Consider the following 20,352-nt stretch of genomic DNA (forward strand, 5'->3'; position numbering starts at 1 on the left):
CGCCCGGCCTCGCGCCTACCTTCCCAGGGGCCGCGGCCGCGGGCAGCTAAGGCCCGCAGCCCCTCCGCCTCCAGTCTGGGAGCTTCCGGTCCCACTCTGCCATTGCCTATGGGGATCCGAGAGTTTCCCGGCGGCGCACCCGGGGGCAAAAGCATCGCCATGTGAGTAGCGCCCCGCGTGCGGGTGCGCGAGCGGGCGGCCGGGGGCTCTCGGCAGTCGGGACGCCGGGCGGTCTGGGGCTCGGGAGGGGGCGGCGCGCGCGGTGGAGCTGCTCGGGAAGTTTAGGGCATCCTCATCCTTTCCACTCGTCCCAACCTGCTCTGCCCCGAAGCTCCCGGCGCCGGGCTCCGGAGACGGGACCCGACGCTCAGGGTGCGGAGGGAGCTGGTGTGCGGTGGGAGCGGGGAAGCGCCGGCCCTGCGGCCGCATCTGCCCCTAACGGGACCAGGTTGCGCCCCTGCTCGCCCTCCGATCTCAGCGCCCTTCTCTCCCTCCCTGCCCACCTGCCCGCGGCCTCAGTGGTATGAGGAGGTCACCGGACGTCAGCCCCAGGAGACTGTCCGACATCAGCCCCCAGCTCCGGCAGCTCAAGTACTTGGTGGTGGACGAGGCGATTAAGGAGGATCTGAAATGGTCGCGCTCGGTGGAGGACCTCACCAGCGGGCCCGTGGGGCTCACGTCCATCGAGGAGCGGATCCTGCGCATCACCGGCTACTACGGCTACCAGCCCTGGGCGGCGAGCTACAAAAGTAAGACCCCCTCGCCTCATTTCCCCTGTCCGCCGGCGCATCTCCCCCTGCGGCTGGCACGGCGGCCTCGGGGAGCGCGCGCAGCCCCGCGACCAGCCGCCCCGCTCCCCCCCGCTGCCCTGACCGCAGACACCGACCCGGGCTTGCACGTTTCAGGAAGAGGCCCGGAGACGGTTTTCCGGGACCTTTGGGAATATCTGATCCATTTTCTTAAATCCCCTCTCCTTCCCACAGACACCTCTCTGTCTTTATCTCCTTGCGCTTGAGATGTCACAATAAGGAGACAGATTGGGAACTCAGTGTATCCTGCACTGTGTGGCTTCTCTGTGGATACGAACGTGTCAGTCGCCCCGGGTCGGGGCTCAGCTGGCTTGGTTAGAGACGACAGACTTAGCACGCCTGGATTTTAACTCTTCCCTGGGTCCCCTAGGCCCCGATGATGGAGGACAATTCTCGGGGCCTTCATTTTAGATGTCATTCACTCCCTTTGCCCCAGGTCTTTAGCTGTCCTCAGTGTGGAGGTTCTATATGGATCATTCTAGCTATTGGCATTTGGTCCCTGAGAGATAAACGGTCGGTGCCAGGTGGAACAGCTGAGACTTTTCTTTGCCAGTGGGCCCCAGCGGATGGCTCTGGCAATGCTGTGATCAGTTATACAGATATTACCTGTGTGACCAGGACTAATGTGGTGGACATTTCTTTCTCTCATTTTGGAAGGGAGAAGTTGGCTCTAACAAACTCCAGAACCTATAACTGTAAGCCACAATTCGGTGGCCTCACCACTGTCGTTGGACAAGCAGAAAGAGAGCCGTTTTATCACCTCAGTCAGTCAAAGAATTGAGTATTGCTTCGTTCCATATGTAATCAAGACTAACGGCTTAATGATTTTGAGATATGGTTTTACTCTTCATGGCTTGAAATTGGAACATATTTTATGGGTCCTTAGGAACAAAATATCAGGCTTTTGTAAATTCGTCATATTGAGTTCTAAAAATACGTCTCCCTTGAGTTTTTTCATAAAACCCTGGATTCCAAGCCGAAGGTCAAGGGTATGCTAGCAGTTAGCTGGTTACTTTTATTTGCAGGAAGAAACATTAGATTTTAGTGTTTTGTTTCATGCCCTTACTTGTTTTTAAAGGACTGCGGTGATTGCCTTTAACTCTGTATCAACCTTTAAAAGGTTATCTGCCTCTCCTCTAATCTGCTAAAATTGTAGCTGATAAATTGGCTTTGGATCCCGGAAGGGAGACAAGGGACCATGTTTTCTTTTCAGCTGAGAAACGTCAGGTATAGGATAAAAGAATGAAAACCCATTGGAAACCATTTCTCTTATAGATAGGGGGTAGGACACTCAGTTTCTATTTACACTTTCTAAATTTCGTTTAGAAATGGTCTGTTTCTTATTTCTCTTCTTAGCTTTCTTAGTAAGAAATTAGAATTGTCTAAAGACAGTTGTACAAATTACAGCCTTCATAGAGTCGTCTGTTTAGCCCCTGGAATCATAAGGTTTATCATTGTAGTTCTAAATATTTGCAACTGGCCCCATGAGCTTTATAGAAATTTTCACCAAGGCTTGTGACTCTGCAGGGTTGGCGGGGAGCTTTCAGCAGTGATTGACTGTGTTTGGTACAAACACACTTTATAATTAAGGCAGGGGGAAGGCCTGGAAAATGAGTCCCTTGTACCACCAGTGGTATTCTTAAATACCCTCTCTCTGAGGCTTCATTGAAGGAATAAAGAGCAGTAGACAAGGGTACAGTGGTCATTATAATCAGAAGAAAATCATCTCACTCCCCCCTCTATTCCTGTGAAGATTCTTCTTTATTCCAAGGGATTTCCTTTTTACTAAGATGCTTTAGGTGACACCTGACATTTTGATGAATGAATTGGACTTTACATTTAAATTTAGAGAAGCTTATGTTTTATTAATGTAGCCAAAGATGTTTTAAGGTAGTACTTTGGCTGTTTGCTATTTCTACCCAAGTAGAAAAAAGTAATAAAGAGGCTTATCTGTCTGTTGGTATCAGTGAGTTATTTTGTTTGTTGGTTAATAATCACAGTCAGCTAACTGGGAGAGATGATGATTATGAAATAAATATTCCTCTCAGGGTCTCCAGAGTAAGTTATGGGACGTTCCAAGCTTCATCCTTGACGTCGTTGTGTCACCTTTGAGTCATCTTTCAAAGTGGCTTCTCTGTGTCCCCACTGGGGGAGTTGACAGTGAGAGTGTCTGGATTAGTTGAGAGTGTAAGTTAGCTGCCTTTGTAGCAGCAGAAATTATTTGAATGACCAAGTACTCACCGTTATCCTCTTAATTTTTAGACTTTGTTTGGGGTGGTGAAGGTAAATGAGATGATAGCAAACAGTGCAGAAATGATCTTTGTTGGGTTTCTCAGCCCAATCAGTTGAACAGATTTTACTCTCGACGAGTGACTTCTTGTGAGGAGTTGTTTTAAAAAATCCTAAAGACCCCTGGGTGTGAGAGGGTCGGTTTGTATGTAACATTCAACTGAGAATTAAGCTGTTGGTACAAACAAGCAGGTGGGAGGGTTGAATTCCTCTTCTCAGCAGCCACAGTCCTCCGATTCCACATTGCCTGTTTTTGAACCAAACCCCTGGGCAGTTTTCCTGCAGATTCCTTGGCTTCCCAGCTGCAAGTGTACCCAGAGCCCAGGAGGTACATGATCCACAGTAGTTGCTCAATTAATATTGAGGTTTTTAAAAAATAGATTAAATATTTTTTTTTATTGTGGTAAAAATCACATAACATAAAACATATTACTTTAGCCATATTTAAGTGTCGGTTCAGTGGTACTAAGTACATTCACATTGTTGTGGAACTCTCACCATCATCCATCTCCCAAATTTTTCACCTTCCTGAACTGAAACTCTGTTCCCATTAAACACTAACTCCCTATTTCCCCTCCCCACCCCCACCCCCGGCCCCTGGCATCTACCAGTGTACCTTCCGAGTCTATGAATTTGACCGTTGTAGGTATCTCGTATAAGTGGAATCAAACAGTATTTGTCTGCACCTAATGTATCTTGGAATTCATTTTTAAAGTTAACTTTAACATATGTCCTGCAAACAGATTGTACCTTCTCCCCCCCTCCCCCCGCTGTGCTATAAGTTGACCCTCATCAGCCATCTACTTCATGCATAGTATTGTACATACGTCAATCCCAATCTCCCAATCCATCCTACCTGCCCCTACCCCCTTGGTGTCCATATGTTTCTTTTCCACGTCTGTGTCTCTGTTTCTTCTTTGCAAATACGTTCATCTGTACCATTTTTCTAAATTCCACATATATGCATTAATAGATGATATTTGTTTTTCTCTTTCTGACTTACTGCGCTCTGTATGAGAGTCTCTAGGTCTATCCACGTCTCTGCACATAGCAAAGTTTTGTTCCTTTTTATGGCCGAGCGATATTCCATTGTATATATGTACACCACATATTCTTTATCTATTCCTCTGTTGACAGACATTTAGATTGCTTCCATGTCCTGGCTAGTTGCTCAGTTAATACTTGTTGAATGAGTGAGTGGATGCGGCCTGAAACATCGACCTCTGGAAGAGAGAACCTTTGAATGTACCTTCATAGTGATCTGTATTATTTAATTCTCTTTTTTGGCCGCTCTGCACGGCTTGCAGGATATTAGTTTCCCGACCAGGGATTGAACCTGGGCCCTTGGCAGTGAAAGCGTGGAGTCCTAACCACTGGACCACCAGGGAATTCCCTATTACTTAATTCTTTATGCAGACTTATGTTAGGTTGGAATTGCTTTGCCCTTTCCTTATTCTTCCATGGTGTCATCCTTGGCTTTCTGAACCTAGACTACACCAGAATCCTTTTTTTTTTTGAATTGTCTTTAGTTTATTTAAATATAATGAATTACGTTGACTGATTTTCTAATATTAAATAATCTTGCATGCCTACAGCAAAGCCTTATGATGTTTGTGTGTTTTTTTTTTTTTAAATTGAAGTATAGTTGACTTACAATGTTGTGTTAGTTTCTGGTGTATAGTAAAGTGATTCAGTTATACATATATCCTTTTTCATATTCTTTTCCATTATGGTTTATTACAGGATATTGAATAGAGTTCCCTGTGCTATACAATAGGACCTTGTTGTTTATCCATCTTATGTATAATAGTTTGCATCTGCTAATCCCAAACTCCCACTCCAATCCAACCTTCCCCCTCTCCCCTTCCTCCTTGGCAACCACAATAGATCAGAATTCTCTATGGCAAGCTTTGAGTTAGCCCAGGGTTTCTCACCTTCAGCACTACTGACACTTTGTACTGAATAATCCTTTATTATGGGGAGAGGGGATCCTGAGCATGGGAGGGTGTTTAGCAGCATCCCTGGCCTCTAGTTCACACCCCCCCCACAAGTTGTGACAACCAAAAGTGTTTCCAAACAATGCCAGATGTCCCGTAGGAGTGATGAGAAGCCCTCATTTAGCCTCACCCCAAATTTCTGCTGCAAGTGACCTGTCTTCTGTGGAGCAGTAGTGCTAACTGAGCAGGCCTGCCTTTGAATTCCGGGCCTTCTCTTCTCTTCCTTCTTCCTGAACCACTGATTGGGCTTCCAGGAGGGGCCAGGCTAGAATGAACAGCTTTCTGAAAGAGCCCCGTTGCTTGTGCAGCGAACGTGATTCCACACCCACTCACCGTAAATTGATACCCTGGAGAAAGTGCTTCAGAACTCAGAACAGTTTGGAAAGCTTTCCTAGTGATTTCCTTTCCCCTCCCACCTGTGCCACAGCAGAAGAGAAATGACTGGCTGGAATCTCTTCTGCTTCCCCCTTCCTTTCTTATTCCTCTGGGATAGATCGCAGTTGGGGAGGAGATGGCTGTGGAGAGGAAGGGATGCTTGAAGTAGTGGGTCTTGGAGATCCCAGACACAGGTTCTTATGCAGGATGAAAGAACATCTATATATGCTCCTTTATTTTCATTTATTCATTTAGCAAAGTTTTTGAGAACATTTATGGTACCCATGGCTGAGGTGTGCCCTTGTCGAGAAACAGAAATCCACAGACACATTGTTCACAGTTAGCAGGGATGCGTTACTTAGCAAAAGGTTTCCCTAAAGGATGCTTTCAAACAGTGAGCTCACAAACTTTTCTAGTAAAGAAACTTCCTAGGAATAGCTTTTGGAGCTATACACTTGACTATACTATACACTTGACTCCTGAGTGGGCTTATTAATACTTCATGGTGCTGGTATGTGCAAATACAAAAGTTTTTTTTTTTTTAAATGCTGATGGGTTTAGTTTGTAAGTCACTTTTAGAGTAGACGGTAGGCTAATCCCAAATGGCCACCCCATCTCCAGCCTATCCCTCCGGGCCTGCCATTGGCGACTTGAATCAAGGTTAAGAGCCTGCGGATTGCTGAGCAAAACCCAGTTTATTTCGGGGGAGGTTTCGTAGTTCAAGCGGAGAAAACGGGAGGGCATTGAATAGCTCACCTAGTGACAAGGAAATCGCATGTTTCAGGATCCTTCAGGTTTCAAATGTTAGGAAGGGTTTGTGTGAGGTGAGGGGGGGAGGTTTATGGAGAAGGACAGTCTTTCTACTTCTGTGTGCCCTTTCAGACCAGACCATGAGTAGATGTTGCTTACGTGGTTTCCAGGGATAACTGGAACAGTGGCTCGTAGTATAATTGAATTCATGGTGAGCAACTTCTGTTTGATCCTCCCAAGATAGTAAAGGTCAGGTCAGCAATTCAAAAATGACCCACTTGGAAGAGCTGTATAATTTGGTTGTAAAAGTTTATTCTAGAATGGAATTCTTTTTCATAATCTTTTGCATTATGGTTTATTACAGGATATTGAATATAGTTCCCTGATACTGAATATAGTTTATTATAGGATATTGAATATAGTTTCTGTTACAGTTTATTATAGGATATTGAATATAGTAAGACCTTGTTGTTTACCCATCCTATATATAATAGTTTGCATCTTCTAATCCCAAACTCCCAATCCATCCCTCTTCCACCCCCTCTCCTCCTTGGCAACCACAAGTCTGTTGTCTATGTCTGCGAATCTGTTTCTCTTTCATAGATAAGTTCATTTGTGTCATATTTTAGGTTCCACATGTAAGTGATATCATATGATATTTGTCCCTTTCTGTCTGACTTACTCCACTTAGTATGGTAATCTCTAGGTCCATCCATGTTGCTGCAAATGGCATTATAGATTGAAAAGATTTTAAAAGGAAAAAAGTTGGAGGGGGCGGGGGTAGGGTGGGGAGGGCATAGAGCGTAACATTTTCTGATGTCTCAGAGCATCAGTTTTATTCATGAATATGAATCCGTGCTAACAATTTAGTAAATAGCTTTCTGAGATTTGAGAAGATTACAATGCAGAACTCTTCTTTTTGAAGGGAGCACATTTCTCCCCAGTACACTCAGATCATTGACCGGGAGTTATAAGCCCTTTGCAAATGGTCCAGATTCTTACCTCCAGGAAAAGCCTAGTCTTCCTGGCTTTGGAAGAGGCTTGGGCAAAGAGATTTCTCACTGTTCTTCACAAGTCTGTCCTGAGTGTCTACAAAGTGCCTAGTCTGAAATAAAACACTCCAGTGTTGAGTGTTTTTCCTTTCCTTAAGCAGCTGGAAAAAATCAGGTGAGTTGCATTAAAAAAATGAATCCACATGTGTATGAGCCATTGAACTCTGTTAAGTGTTTCACTGAGCGTTGATAAGGATGCTGACTGAATCGTAGCCTCCCATGAAGGAGGGGACCACTGCAGTTTTTTCTGTGTTGTCGGGAGAATCAGGGGGAATAGAATCCACACGGGGAGCTCTCTTCACATCCCAGCAATGTCTCTGCTGGCAAGTTACTCACTTTTGTGAGCCTCTGTTTTCTCATCTACAAAATGGGGGCGAATATAACTGCTTTTCAGGATGGTCATGAGGATGAAATGAAATAATGAATATCTGGCATCTAGCCCTTTGCCTGGCATCCATAAATGCGCCTTTATTTTCATTTATTCACTTCGCAAACTTTTTGAGCATGTACCAGAATATAGAGATAAGTGATGGGAGACAAGACTTCTTTTTTTTTCTTTATTAAGTAGGAAATGTGGAGTAATCTGTTATTCATAACTTTCAGTATTTATAAGACATTCTAAAAAAGAAAAGAATAGAAAGACAAGAAGATTCTTAAAAATTTCTTAGCCTACTTTTTAATAGGATTGAATCTTCTGAATCTGCAGGAAAACACAGAAGAAATTAATAAACTTCAGGCTGACCTATTTTCTAATTCTATGCAAAAATGAGAAAAGTCTAAAATACCATTTGATACTGTGCATGAATTACTATAAGACAGTGTACAAATTATTTGTATTGGGAAGCGGGTTCTTGCCTTCAAATCTTACAGACTGGAGGGAGAGGAAAGTGAAATAATATGGCTCTGGAGTGGTGAGTTTCAGGTTAGAAGCTGGAGGAGTAATAAACCACAGGAAGTGGGTGGAGGGGAGGTTTGCATTTCAGGCAAAGGCACAGTATACAATGTACAGGAGCTGTTGCTGGAAGGTCATCCAGCTTGACTGGAACATAGCGTCACAGAAATGTACAAGATGAAGTTGGACTGTGAATGGAAACTGACATTACGCTCTGGTCATTTGACGTGTGTCCTCAGGAGGGCCATTAATGCAGAAATGCCACCTTACTCATCCAAGGCCCAGTCTGAGCGTCACATCTCCCAAGGAGCCTCCCTGACTGCGTTGGATCCGGTGAGGTGTCCTTGCCTGGGCTCCCATGGTGCTGTCACTTCCCATACATATTGTCATGGCTAGTTTAATCGTGTGGCTGAAACCTACAGGTGGAAAGCTCTGCGAGGGCAGGGCTCTTTCCCATGTCGCCAGCCCCTCACTGTGGTTCTTGGAACGTAGAACTGTGATGATTCTATCCCCAGATCACAGAGTGTCCCTGGCACCTAAATCGATAAACATTTGTTAAATGTACTAACGAAAGGCCATTTACACGCACACAGAAACAGTTCCTAAGCATCTCCATTTCTGTGGGGGTCTTCCAGAATTATCCTGCATAGAACACTTCTGATTGCCTTTCTCAGTCAAGAAATGGGATGCCCACTGCTTGGTCACCTAAAAACACCGACAAGCCATCTCACTGCTAGAGCTTACATTCGTCAGTCTCACGTCAGAGTGTTTTGCCTCATTCTGATAACCTCACTTTAAAAGCAATTTGGGGGCTTCCCTGGTGGTGCAGTGGTTGAGAGTCCGCCTGCCGATGGAGGGGCCACGGGTTCGTGCCCTGGTCCGGGAAGATCCTACATGCCAGGGAGTGGCTGGGCCCGTGGGCCGTGGCCGCTGAGCCTGCACGTCCGGAGCCTGTGCTTCGCAACGGGAGAGGCCCCAACAGTGAGAGGCCCGCGTACCGCAAAAAAAAAAAAAAGCAATTTGGAAGAAATGAACAGGGAAGAAGAGAAAATGGATCAGTGGGATTTAAAAACGTGTTCTGTAGGCAAGGTTTAAATATTGGGGGAGAGAGAGGTGAATCAGGCAAACAGCATGTCTTTATGAGAACAATTGGAGTGGACACCTTCCCAGCTCACCATAACCCCCTTAACTGCCCTGCACCGTGTCTTCAGGGTGTGCCCTTAGCATCACCTTCCTCCTGGACACCATAGATTAGATTGGGGTGGACCCTTGACCCACAGTCACTTGATCAATATCTCCCTCCTGGAATCTGAGATAAAAACCAGGAGATTGTGGTTTAGTTGGTGTGGTCTTTTAAGTGGAGGAGAAGCTATGAGGGAGCTAGCCTGGCTTTCATGTGGAGGGAGAGGCAGAGAAAGCTGGTCCACGTAGAGGGAAGAATAAAGCAGATGTGTAAGCAACCCAGAGAGAGCCTTGACGTTTTCCTGCACTCCACGCTGGGTACCATTTCGCTCCAACGTCAAGATCTTGCTGTAGCGCCTCCTGCGAGCTCCAGGAGACACCGCTGTTGCAGCGCAACAGCCCCTTCCTGTGAAGTGAGCGGAACCTAAGTTTTGTCCCGTGCAACTGCGGACTCCTAGCTGAAGAAGATTTCTGAGCCACTTCTGCTCAGGCCCACGTAGGACAGAACAAGGATGTACATAAACAAAGAATTTTTCATTGGAAATGAGAAATCACTTCCTGACTGCTGAGATAAAGAAGGTCCTGGAGCCTCCATCACTGGAGAGCTGCAAAAAGAGGTGGACACCCAGCAACCCCAGGTGCATTGAGTATTTCCTTACCCTGTGTCAGGGGATTGAAGTAGATTTTTTTTTTTAATACATGATGTCTTTTGGATCAATTCTTTGGTGAATGTGTATTGATCAGTAGAGTAATAGATCAGTTTTGTTCTCTTATCTTATTGCAAAGCCTGGAAAGGGACTGGGACAATTAGGAATCTGGTCAGTTCTTTTGGTTAATGATGGTGACAAGCCCTTGAACAATTGCCTGGGACATGGGCACATTTTTCTCTTATGCAGCTGGAGGTAGCCTTAATTTATGCCAGCCTTCGAGATGGTAGGAAATAAATTGCTTCTCTCAGGTGATTTGCAGCCCCGAAGGCTCAAGGCTGTTACGGAGCCCTGCGACAGACAGATATTCAGTGTAACTTCTCAGAACCGTTTTCCAGTTGTGATACGTGTTTTTGTGACGTTCACGTTTGCTGCTTGCCAGCCTGCTGCACATCCTCCATAGTACTTGACTAGGTAAGAATTTCTTAGGAGAGTTATTTTTATCCTTTTTCATCATCGAGTTTGTACCCATGTAGTGTTGTAAAAACTTGCATATATCCTCAGAGTTTTATTCAGAAGGGCCAGAAGAAAGATGCTACTTAATGAATACCATCTTTCCTTCCTTCATTTTCTTTTTAGAAATTGTTTGCTCATTTGCAGTGAATGTATATGAAGATGTCCTGTCCTTAAAAATATATGTATAATTACGATCTTAGGTGTGAAACAGTTCGGTTTTGTTTGTGCAGTGTTTGTCTCATGCCATGCACGTGTGAGAGTTTAAGAAACACTCTTTATCGACAAGTGCGTTATGCTGGCATTCGATACCGAGGAAGGACTTGAACTTCCCACCTCTATACCATTTTTTTAAGAGAAAGAATGAAATCGTTTGAAGACCATTTAAATGCCATAACCCAGAGCAGCAGATTTCAAGGGTTTATCCAAACTCTTTCCTTTGAAGTCAGCATTTGGTTTTATTAAATCTTTAACATGAACATTTTTGGTAGGTGTATCTGATTTTACGCTGTCGGTGTGTTTTCAGTTCCATGTCAGTGAAATTTATGTAATTCGAATTTATTCTAAAACCACTAGGAAAACTAGTAGTGGTGCATGTGTCATCGTGTTTGTTCTGTCTGTAACCTGCATGTGTCTTGTGTTTCTCTCAGAATACATGGAAGAGTTTCAGTGTGGTGGCTGGAAGGTGGAGAGAGGAACACCTTCAGACCAGACCCCACTGCCACAATTCTCCCTCTTGAGGAGCCTGTAGGCCAGGCAGGGGCTTCAGAAAACACTGCATGAAGTTTCAAACACTACTCATGGAAGGGTTCATTGGCCAGTGGTTTGGAAACAAATCAAACAATGGAACCTGTGAGTGCATATTCATTGAGCCATTCATCCATCCATCCATCCTTCCAATCACTCACTCACTCACTCATTCATTCAGACATCAAATAGTTCACTGCTTCTAATAGGCAGTGAATATTTTCACTGCTAAGATGAACATACACTACATATATGGCGTATTTCCTAGAAAATTACAGAGCAGGGAGACAAGACAGACATCTCCTCCATGAAGTCCCATACTTTCCTTGTTTGGGGGCCATCTCAGGTGGATTACATGTTTCTTTTTGGTGCTTCCCCAACTAAACATCTTGGGGTATTTTGGGTGCACATTGACCAGCCTTACACTAAACTCTATTATATACATATTACTGCATAATATTTTATTACGGGCACCATGAACAGCTAGTTAGAGTCAGGATAGGGTCTGAGCCTTAGTGAAGTTGTTTTTCTCTTCCTTTGGAAACTTGAGTTCTGCTGTTGTAGTGAGAGTTCTAATTTGTTCTTTTGTTTTCGCCCAGGCATGAAACATTTTTTCTTTTTCGTGTAATCATGCAACAACAAAGATTTTTGACTGAGTTGATGAGATTAAGCTACTAAGCCCACATGTTTTTTTTTTTCCCTAATGTTTTCTGCCGCAGGCATTCCGTTTCTTTCCACCTCTGAACAAAGCTAGCCTGAGACCTGAGACGTTTTTCTTCCTCTCACTAGGTCCTTACAGAAATAGCAGTAGACTGGATTTCAAGGGAGTGGGGATTTACTTCCAGCTCTACGTGTTCTATCCCGTGTTGCTGCCTGTTCTGCTTATGCTGTCCCCATGTCCGTAGAAATACTCCTTTAAAGCTATTCTCTTGGTTGTTCAGCTTAAGAATCATAACACTGTCCAGTTCTTCTAGATGTGAAGGGAGTGGTATTTCTAAGAGGCATCTCTACTTTTCTCTGTTAATAAAAATCAAAACGTCCTGATTTACGTGCCTGCTACTTTGAATATAGATATATGTATTTTATTGAAATATAGTTGATTTCCAGTGTTGTGATAGTTTCAGGTGTCCAGCAAAGTGACTCAATCATATATATAATATATATATATATATATTTTTTTTCAGATTCTTTTCCCTTATAGGCTATTACAAAACATTGAGTAGAGTTCCCTGTGCTCTACAGTAGGTCCTTATCGGCTCTGTTTTATACGTAGTAGTGTGTTTATGTCAATTCCAAATTCCTAATCTGTCCCCTGATCCAATCGTAAGTTTGTCCTCTGTGTCTGTGGGTCTGTCTCTATTCTCTATACAGGTTCATCTGCATCATTCTTTTTTTTTAGATTCCGCATGTAAGTGACTTCATACGATATTTGTCTTTCTCTGTCTGGCTTACTTCACTCAGTGTGATCATCTCTAGGTCCATCCACTTTGCTGCAACTGGCACGATTTCATTCCCTTTTATGGCTGAGTAGTATTCCGTTGTATAAATATACCACATCTCCTTTATCCATTCATCTGTCGATGAACGAAATTTAGGTTGCTTCCCTGTCCTGGCTGTTGTGAATGGTCTGCAGTGAATGGTGGGGTGCCTGTATCTTTTCGAATTATGGCTTTCTCCAGATATATGCCCAGGAGTGGGATTGCTGGATCATATGGTAGCTCTGTTTTCAGTTTCTTAAGGAACCTCCATGCTGTTCTCCATAGCGCCTACACCAACTTACATTTCCATCAGTGGTGTATGAGGGTTCCTTTTTCTCCACACCCTCTCCGGCACTTATTATCTGTAGACTTTTTGATGATGGCCATTCTGGCTGGTGCTAGGTGATCCTGGAACCACTTCCCCATGTGTGGATGAGTCTAAGACCCAGGGATGGGTTTGCGCTAAAATATAGGATGAGGTTGAGTTGTTCGAGAACAGTGTCTAGCTCCCTCCTCCTTTCCTGTCTTGCTCGCCTCCTTCCTAGGCCCCCACCTTCTCTTTGAACTGCGCACATGGAAGTCTGAGCGTGGAGAGGAGGCTGTGCGTCTTTGGAACTGATGCTTCCTAATGGTCAGCAAGTGACCAAAAGTCCCTCGAATCAGTACCTAGGGACCTGGATTTCTCTACTGTTTTCTGTTGCTGTGGCTTCTGTAGGGGAGGGAGGTGGCTTAGTCAGCCAGGGTCCCTTGGCCACCTTGCCCTTGATGAAAGGCCAGGAGGTGACAAGATAATAGTTATCTTCTAGTGGCTTCCATCTCTGGTCCCAAGGCCTCAGTAGCGTACTGAGGCTGCCTCATTTTCTGTGTAGAGGTGTCTGTGTTGCTTTGGGGGAAACAGAATAAAGAGAAAACACACTATTGTTTTCCTTTACATTTTACTCTCTGAATAGTACCTCACTTCTGACATTTCTGGTCACCAAATGTGTGGTAGTTTTTCCCATAGCAAACAATTCTGTGACACCAGCTGGGTGTGCTACAATTTAACTCATTTCTGACACTCTATCTGGAGATGGCATCAGATCCCACAGGTTAAGGGCTCTGTCCCACAAGACTGCCCCTCACTTCAGATGCCAGTCACTAGTAGAGATTCCTACAGTCCCCTCCTTGGGTTCATTTAAGTTGCTAAAGTGGCTCACAGAACTCAGGAAAACAATTTACTTACTAGATGATCTGTTTATCATGAAAGGATGTAACTTAAGAACAGCCCAGTGGAAAGATGCACAGGGCAAGGGATGTGGGAAGGGGCACAGAGCTTCCATGCCCGCTCTGGGTGCACCACCCTCCCAGCACCTCCACATGCTATGTCCATCAGTCTGGAACTTTCCAAACTCCCTTCTCTTGGGTTATTTTGGAAGCCCCATTACCTAGGTGTGACTGATTAAATCATTGGCCAGTGGTGGTTGATTCACCCTCCAGTCCCTCTCCTCTCCTGGAGATGGGGGTAGGTGGGACAGAAAGTAAGAACCCTCTAATGAATTGGTTCCCCCGGCAACCAGCCCCCATCCTTAGGGGCTTTCCAAAAGTCACTTCATTAACATAAACTCAGGTGTGGTTGAAAGAGGCTTGCTATGAATAACAAAAGACATGTTTCCTGTTTTTATCACTTAGGAAATTCCAAGGGGTTTAGGAGCTCAGTGCCAGAAATGGGGATGAAAACCAAATACATATTTTTTACTATAAATCACAATATCACCCATAGGTATGAAAGTCATTTTGGAGGCAATTGGAGGAAATTTGAATGCCTACAGTTTATTAAGTTATTTTATGGAATACTGTTATTTTTCTTGGGCTTAATAATATTAGCGTGGTCACATAGGAGAATGTCCGTATTCCTAAGAGATACTGAAGTATTTAGGGATAGAGTGTTGTTATGTTTGTCACGTACCTTAAGTAGTTCAACAAAATCAATTATAGATCGATAGTTAGATTGAATGACAGATGAACAGAATGTGGCGAAGTTGTAATTTTTGGTGAATCTGAATAATAGATATATGTGTGTTCATTGGACTATTTTCCCAGCCTCTCGGTAAATGTGAACATTTTTGAAATAAAAATGTCGTTGTTTCAGCCAATGGCATAGCATAGCCCAGGCCTTAAAGGGTTAGAGTTATTGTAACCAAGACCCTACCTTACGGGGCCTCCCCAGGACAGACCCTTCCCCCATTATCCTCTGCTGTAGCTCCTCTCTGAAGCACCCAAATAATACTACCTCATGCATATTTCCTGACTAGTTTTACAGATGCTAAAACCACCACCAAATGGAAGAAATTCACTACTCAATGATCAGGAGCCCCCACACCTACTGGCACCTAAAGACCCCTGTGACACCGCCCTGTGACCTCACCATCAGCCAATCAGAGGATTGTACACAAGCTCATCACATACCCTGCAACCCCCCATTCCTTCACCTGGCCTTTAAAAATGCTTTGCTGAAACCCTTTGGGGAGTTTGGGGCTTTTGGGGCGTGAGCCACCCGTTCTCCTTGCTCGGCCCTGCAACAGACCTTTCTCTGCTCCAAACTCTGACGTTTCGGTTTTTTTAGCCTTGCTGTGCATTGGGCCCAGGGACTTGTAACATTATTATATCAGAATTTATCCAAAAAGCAGGGAGAACTGTGTGCACTGTGACATGTTGTCTCAGGGAAGGTGGAGGTTCTACACTTCCCAGGCAGCGCTGTCACTGGTTCCCTCCAGCATTCAGTGCTTGTGTGGTCTTCCAGGTAGGACTGAACCCAAGTATTATGGTCTGAGTGTTTTTGTCCCAGGAAAATGTGCATGTTGAAATCCTAACCCCCAGTGTGATGGAATAAGGAGGTGGGCCTTTGGGAGGTGATTAGGTCATGAGGTGGTGCCTTCATGAATAGAGTTAGTGCCCTTCTAAGAAGAGTGCAGAGAGCTAGGTCACTCTCTTTCTACCATGTGAGGACACAGTGAGAAGATGGCTATCTACAGCCCGGAAGAGGGCTTTCACCAGAACCCAACTGTGCTGGCACCTTCATGTCAGACTTCCAGCCTCCAGAACTGTGGGAAATGAATTTCGCCACTCAGTCTGTGCCACCTGTGATAGCAGCCCGAACCGACCAAGACCCTCAGGGACATCTGCCTTGGTCCCCATCCCCCACCTCTGGCCACATCACTGTCCCCCAAACATGCTCTTCAGCGGGATGTGTTTGTGGCATAGATCGTTTTCATCAATGTATACCTATCCCCAAACTCATCCATTTGTATACATGAAATATGTATGGCTTTTTATATGTTAATCATACCTCAATATAAAGTGTGTTTTATTTAACCTTTAATTTAATTTTTTTTTTTTTGGCTGCATTGGGTCTTCATTGCTGCGTGTGGGCTTTCTCTAGTTGTGGTGAGCGGGGGCTACTCTTACGTTGAGGTGCTCGGGCTTCTCCTTGGGGTGGCTTCTCTTGTTGCAGAACACGGGCTCTAGGCACGCGGGCTCAGTAGTTGTGGTGCACGGGCTTAGTTGCTTTGTGGCATGTAGGGATCTTCCTGGACCAGGGATTGAACCCATGTCCCCTGCATTGGCAGGCTGATTCTTAATCACTGCACCACCAGAGAAGTCCTGCGCTATTGTTTTTTGACTCTTCCTCCCTTGTCTCTGCATCCCCTCTCTTCCCTGATTAGCAACTGTTAGAACCTGCTCCTTGGAACTCAGAGAAGGTCCTAGAGGCGGAATGAAGCCTATTTCCTGTAATCAAGAAATGGGGGACACAGAAAGGCTTTTGTGCCCAGGAGCCCCCCAGGGTTCTGTTAGGTTTCAACCACTCAGGGATCATATTACTTCTGCCTCAAGGTGAATGCATGAGAATTAGAGGCATTATTATAAGTTATGGGGGGGTTCCCTTGTTAAAAAAGGGAAGATCTTCTCCTTAAGAATAAGAAAAAGGGAGACCCTTTTGGAATCCTCAATGGAACAGAGAAAGCAGAAATGCTAAAGTGTATTAAGGCCAAGGCTCCTTGAGCTGGGGGTGGGAGAGATTGATTGGTTTCAGAATCAAGTCTGCTTGCAAGGTTGCAGGAAGAGTATTGAGTGGGAGGCAAGGGTGGGGTTTGAATTTCAAACAGTTTTTATGAGGAGAAGCATGTGTGAAGGTGCGAAGCTGAGGGAGGAGAGGTGACAGGTACCTTATAGAGCTGCTGTAGACATCTTTGTAGTTGTGTTAGAAGACTATTGGCACCCACTTCTTTTGGATATACATCCAGGAGGGGAATCCCAGGGTTGTAGTGTCATGGCAGACAAACTTGAAGGTGTTCCGCATTGATGCCCGCGTCTGATGTTCAGCCCTTGAGTAATTCCCTCTTTCTGAGTGTGGGTGGGACCTGGGACTTGGTTCTAACCAATAGAATATGACAGGTGATGGGAGATCCCTTCTGTGATTGTGTCGTGTTACGTGAGATTCCATTTTGCCAGCAAACTTGCTTTAGATCTTCTCTCTCCAGCCTTGATGAAAGGATTGGCCATATGGGGAGGCCTGTGTGACAAAGAACTGCAGGTGACCTTTAATACTTGAGGATGGCCTCTGGCTGGCAAAAATGGAAGCTCGAAGCCTTACAGCCACAAGGAGCTGAAGGCTGCCCAACAGCCATTCGAGTGGAAAAGCAAATCCTTCCCTAGCTGAGCCTTTAGGTGAGAACCAGTTCTGGACCAAATCTTCTTTGATTAGTTATGTTGAACACTCAACCGTGGTAGATTCAGCTTTTGCATTTCAAAGCCTGGCAGATAAGAGAAAAAGCAGTTCCAGTTTCTAATGCAACTCTTAAAATGAGGATTTCCTTTTGGGCCACAGGAGTACCCAGTCCTGGGGTCACACTTTTTAGGGAGCAGAATAGGTGACCAGGAGACTTAACATGGCTTTCACTGCATTGTTTCTGTAAGACAGTTTTTAGGGCTTTGAATAAATTCCTTGCAGCCTTTGTGATGAGCAGCTCTGCAGAGATGGTGCCGACAGATTAAATCTGGTGGGGAGCTCTTCTTGGGGGTGAGAGAGGAAATAGAAGTGGAGAAAATCGGAGAGGTTGTTGAGAGGACCAGCTCTGGGGAGTTGCTCCTTTAAGAGCAATTGATAAGGGAAACTCCTGCACCCCAGACAGAAAGTGCTTTATTCTGCCACTGCCAGTTTCTCCTGTAAGGGAGTCGTCCCTGGGAGCAGCTGATCAGGTGTCAGAGGGGGAAGGACCCAGCTGTCCTTGGTCTCCATCCCTCTCTGCCAGGGCAGCAAGAGTTTCCTTTGATTTCTGGCGGGAAAGTGAGGTATGATTGGCTTTTTGATTTTTTTTTTTTTTTCTCGCTGCAAAGAGGTGTTATAATTTCCCACCTGGCCAGCTATGGAAGCCAGAAGGCTGGGACAAGGACCGTTGAACAACCCACTCATAGAACCCTCGTACTTTCATGTGGTTCTCCGAGTACCTTTGAAGTTGGTGAGCTTTGCAACAGAGGATTATCCCAACACATACTGTATGATTCCATCTATATAAAGTTCGAAAGCTGGCACAAGTACTCCGTGGCGATGAAGTTTGGAAGAGTGCTTACACTTAGGGTTTATGGTCTGGGAAGAGGCGTTAGGGAGCCTTCTTTCTTGTGTGGTGCAAATACTCCATGTGGGAATCTGGGTGGCAGGGTATATGTGTGTAAAAGGGTCTATGGGTGTAAAAACGTATCACGTGCTTTGCTGTTTGTGTTATAACACCGTAAACATCTCTTTTCAAAAGGTGGTCACTGGGAGGAGGAGACTAGTCTCTATGGAGACATTGGTGCCTGGATGGATCAGGTTGTTTGTGGGGGATGGTGACCATTGAGGACCTCTGGAAATCAGAACTGGAAATTACAACTCTGGCTCTGCTGTTGTCATTGTCATGGTTCCACTGAAATCCTGAATAGCAGGGTCCCTCTAAAACATAGTCCCACCTGTTTTGGACATCTAGATGTTTGTAAATAGAAGCAGATCTCATTTTTCCCTTTTTAAAGGAAGGCCACTTTCTCTTTTTTTGCAAAGTCAACTCACAGATTTAGAGACTGCTTTAGTGCGGTGGAAGTTCTGAAGTGTGTGCCTTAAAGAAAACCATAGGTTTCGGCTCTTTTTTTTTTTTTTTTTTTTTTTTGCGTTACACGGTCCTCTCACTGCCGTGGCCCCTCCCGTTGCGGAGCACAGGCTCCGGACGCGCAGCCTCAGCGGCCATGGCTCACGGGCCCAGCCGCTCCACGGCACGTGGGATCTTCCCGGACTGGGGCACGAACCCGCGTCCCCTGCATCGGCAGGCGGACTCTCAGCCACTGTGCCACCAGGGAAGCCCTGGCTCTTTAAGTAATGGCGAGGCCATAGTAAAAATAATTGGGACTTTGGATATGACCCTTTGTGCTGTACGTCACCATCATTTTACTACTTAGTAGTTTTCCCCCCGAGGAGATGGCAGAGGTTGGTGAAGCACAAATTGCTTCACTTAAAAGTTTTATCCATGTTAATTGCAAATTGTTTACAGAAGAAGCAGCTAAAGCTAAGGGTTGAGGGCTTTTCTTTGTTTAAATTTCTGTGCTTCAGTTAACTCCAGCCAACTTATTGTTGGCTATAATTTTGGATACCATTTTCTCTGTGAATTCTGGTCTTCAGAAAATTGCACACGCAAAGTGGAAGTTTGCAAAATGTAGTCTAAACGCCTGTTATCGAAAGAATCAGGTCCTGTTGCTCACCGCTTACAAAATTAATACTCACAGAAAGGAAAAGTGCCTTTAATCGGAATGTCGGCAATCTGGGGAGGTGGTGGACTCGGTGTCCCCCCAAAACTACCTCCTAAGATTCTGCTCGGCCATGAAAGCTTTTAAAGGGAAACAGGGAGGTCATCTCAGTGAATCATTGAGGTAGGGGGTCAGAGTCGTCGCCACACCCCACTGTGTGCAGGCGTGTGTGCGGGCTCGTTGACTTGTGATTTTCCCTAGATGTTATCTTGTTCACACAGTTTGGTGACACAGTTTGTTCGCAAGATTACTGAAGGGGAAGCTAGGGAAGAGATCTGGCCATCTGTTCATTACTTATTCTTCATTTCCACTTTGACCTGCAGAAAGAACCGACAAGTTAGGCAAAGTAACGTGTGATTTAAAGATTTGAAAGCTGTGCTTGGGCAGGAGATGAGTAGAGCATGGGGGTGCCGTGTTTAAAAGTTAGTTACCATATAGCTTTGCTAAAGTGACAAGAAAAGGGGCTTCCTGCTGAGGGTGGTTTCCTGCAAAGAGCTGCTAACAAGCCTGTGATTTTTTAAAAAATTGCAAAATATACTCAATATACTTAGAGCCATACTTTTAATACTATTCTTTACATGTTAAGAAGGATGATATAGGATATCAATTATTCATCTAAGGAGTTGAAGTATGTCCTCAGGTTCAGATGTGCCCAGGCTATAGAATGGATACATATTTTATCCTATGAATCACAAGTGGCCTCTATCCATGTGAGCTTCCCTGAGTAAAGTTTTAGAGAAAAGTGAAGGCCCCAGGATCCATATCCAGATCCTTGCTTCCCAAGACTTTTTTTTTTTTTTTTTTTTTTTTTTTA

The 20,352-nt window shown here is 44.8% G+C and overlaps 1 protein-coding gene across 1 annotated transcript in view; it reads left to right on the forward strand.

Moving 5' to 3' along the window:
- Positions 1 to 108: 108 nt before the first annotated feature.
- Positions 109 to 20,352, forward strand: part of SLC35F3 (solute carrier family 35 member F3) — a 289,172-nt gene continuing 268,928 nt past the window's right edge. Inside the window, exons 1-2 of the mRNA XM_024738159.1 lie at positions 109 to 161; positions 520 to 749. Coding sequence (XP_024593927.1) covers positions 109 to 161; positions 520 to 749 — 283 coding nt within the window. The remainder of the gene's footprint in view (positions 162 to 519; positions 750 to 20,352) is intronic.

This window comes from Neophocaena asiaeorientalis, unplaced genomic scaffold (assembly GCF_003031525.2).
Source record: "Neophocaena asiaeorientalis asiaeorientalis breed wild unplaced genomic scaffold, Neophocaena_asiaeorientalis_V1.1 scaffold436, whole genome shotgun sequence".
NCBI classification, from domain to species: Eukaryota; Metazoa; Chordata; class Mammalia; order Artiodactyla; family Phocoenidae; genus Neophocaena; species Neophocaena asiaeorientalis.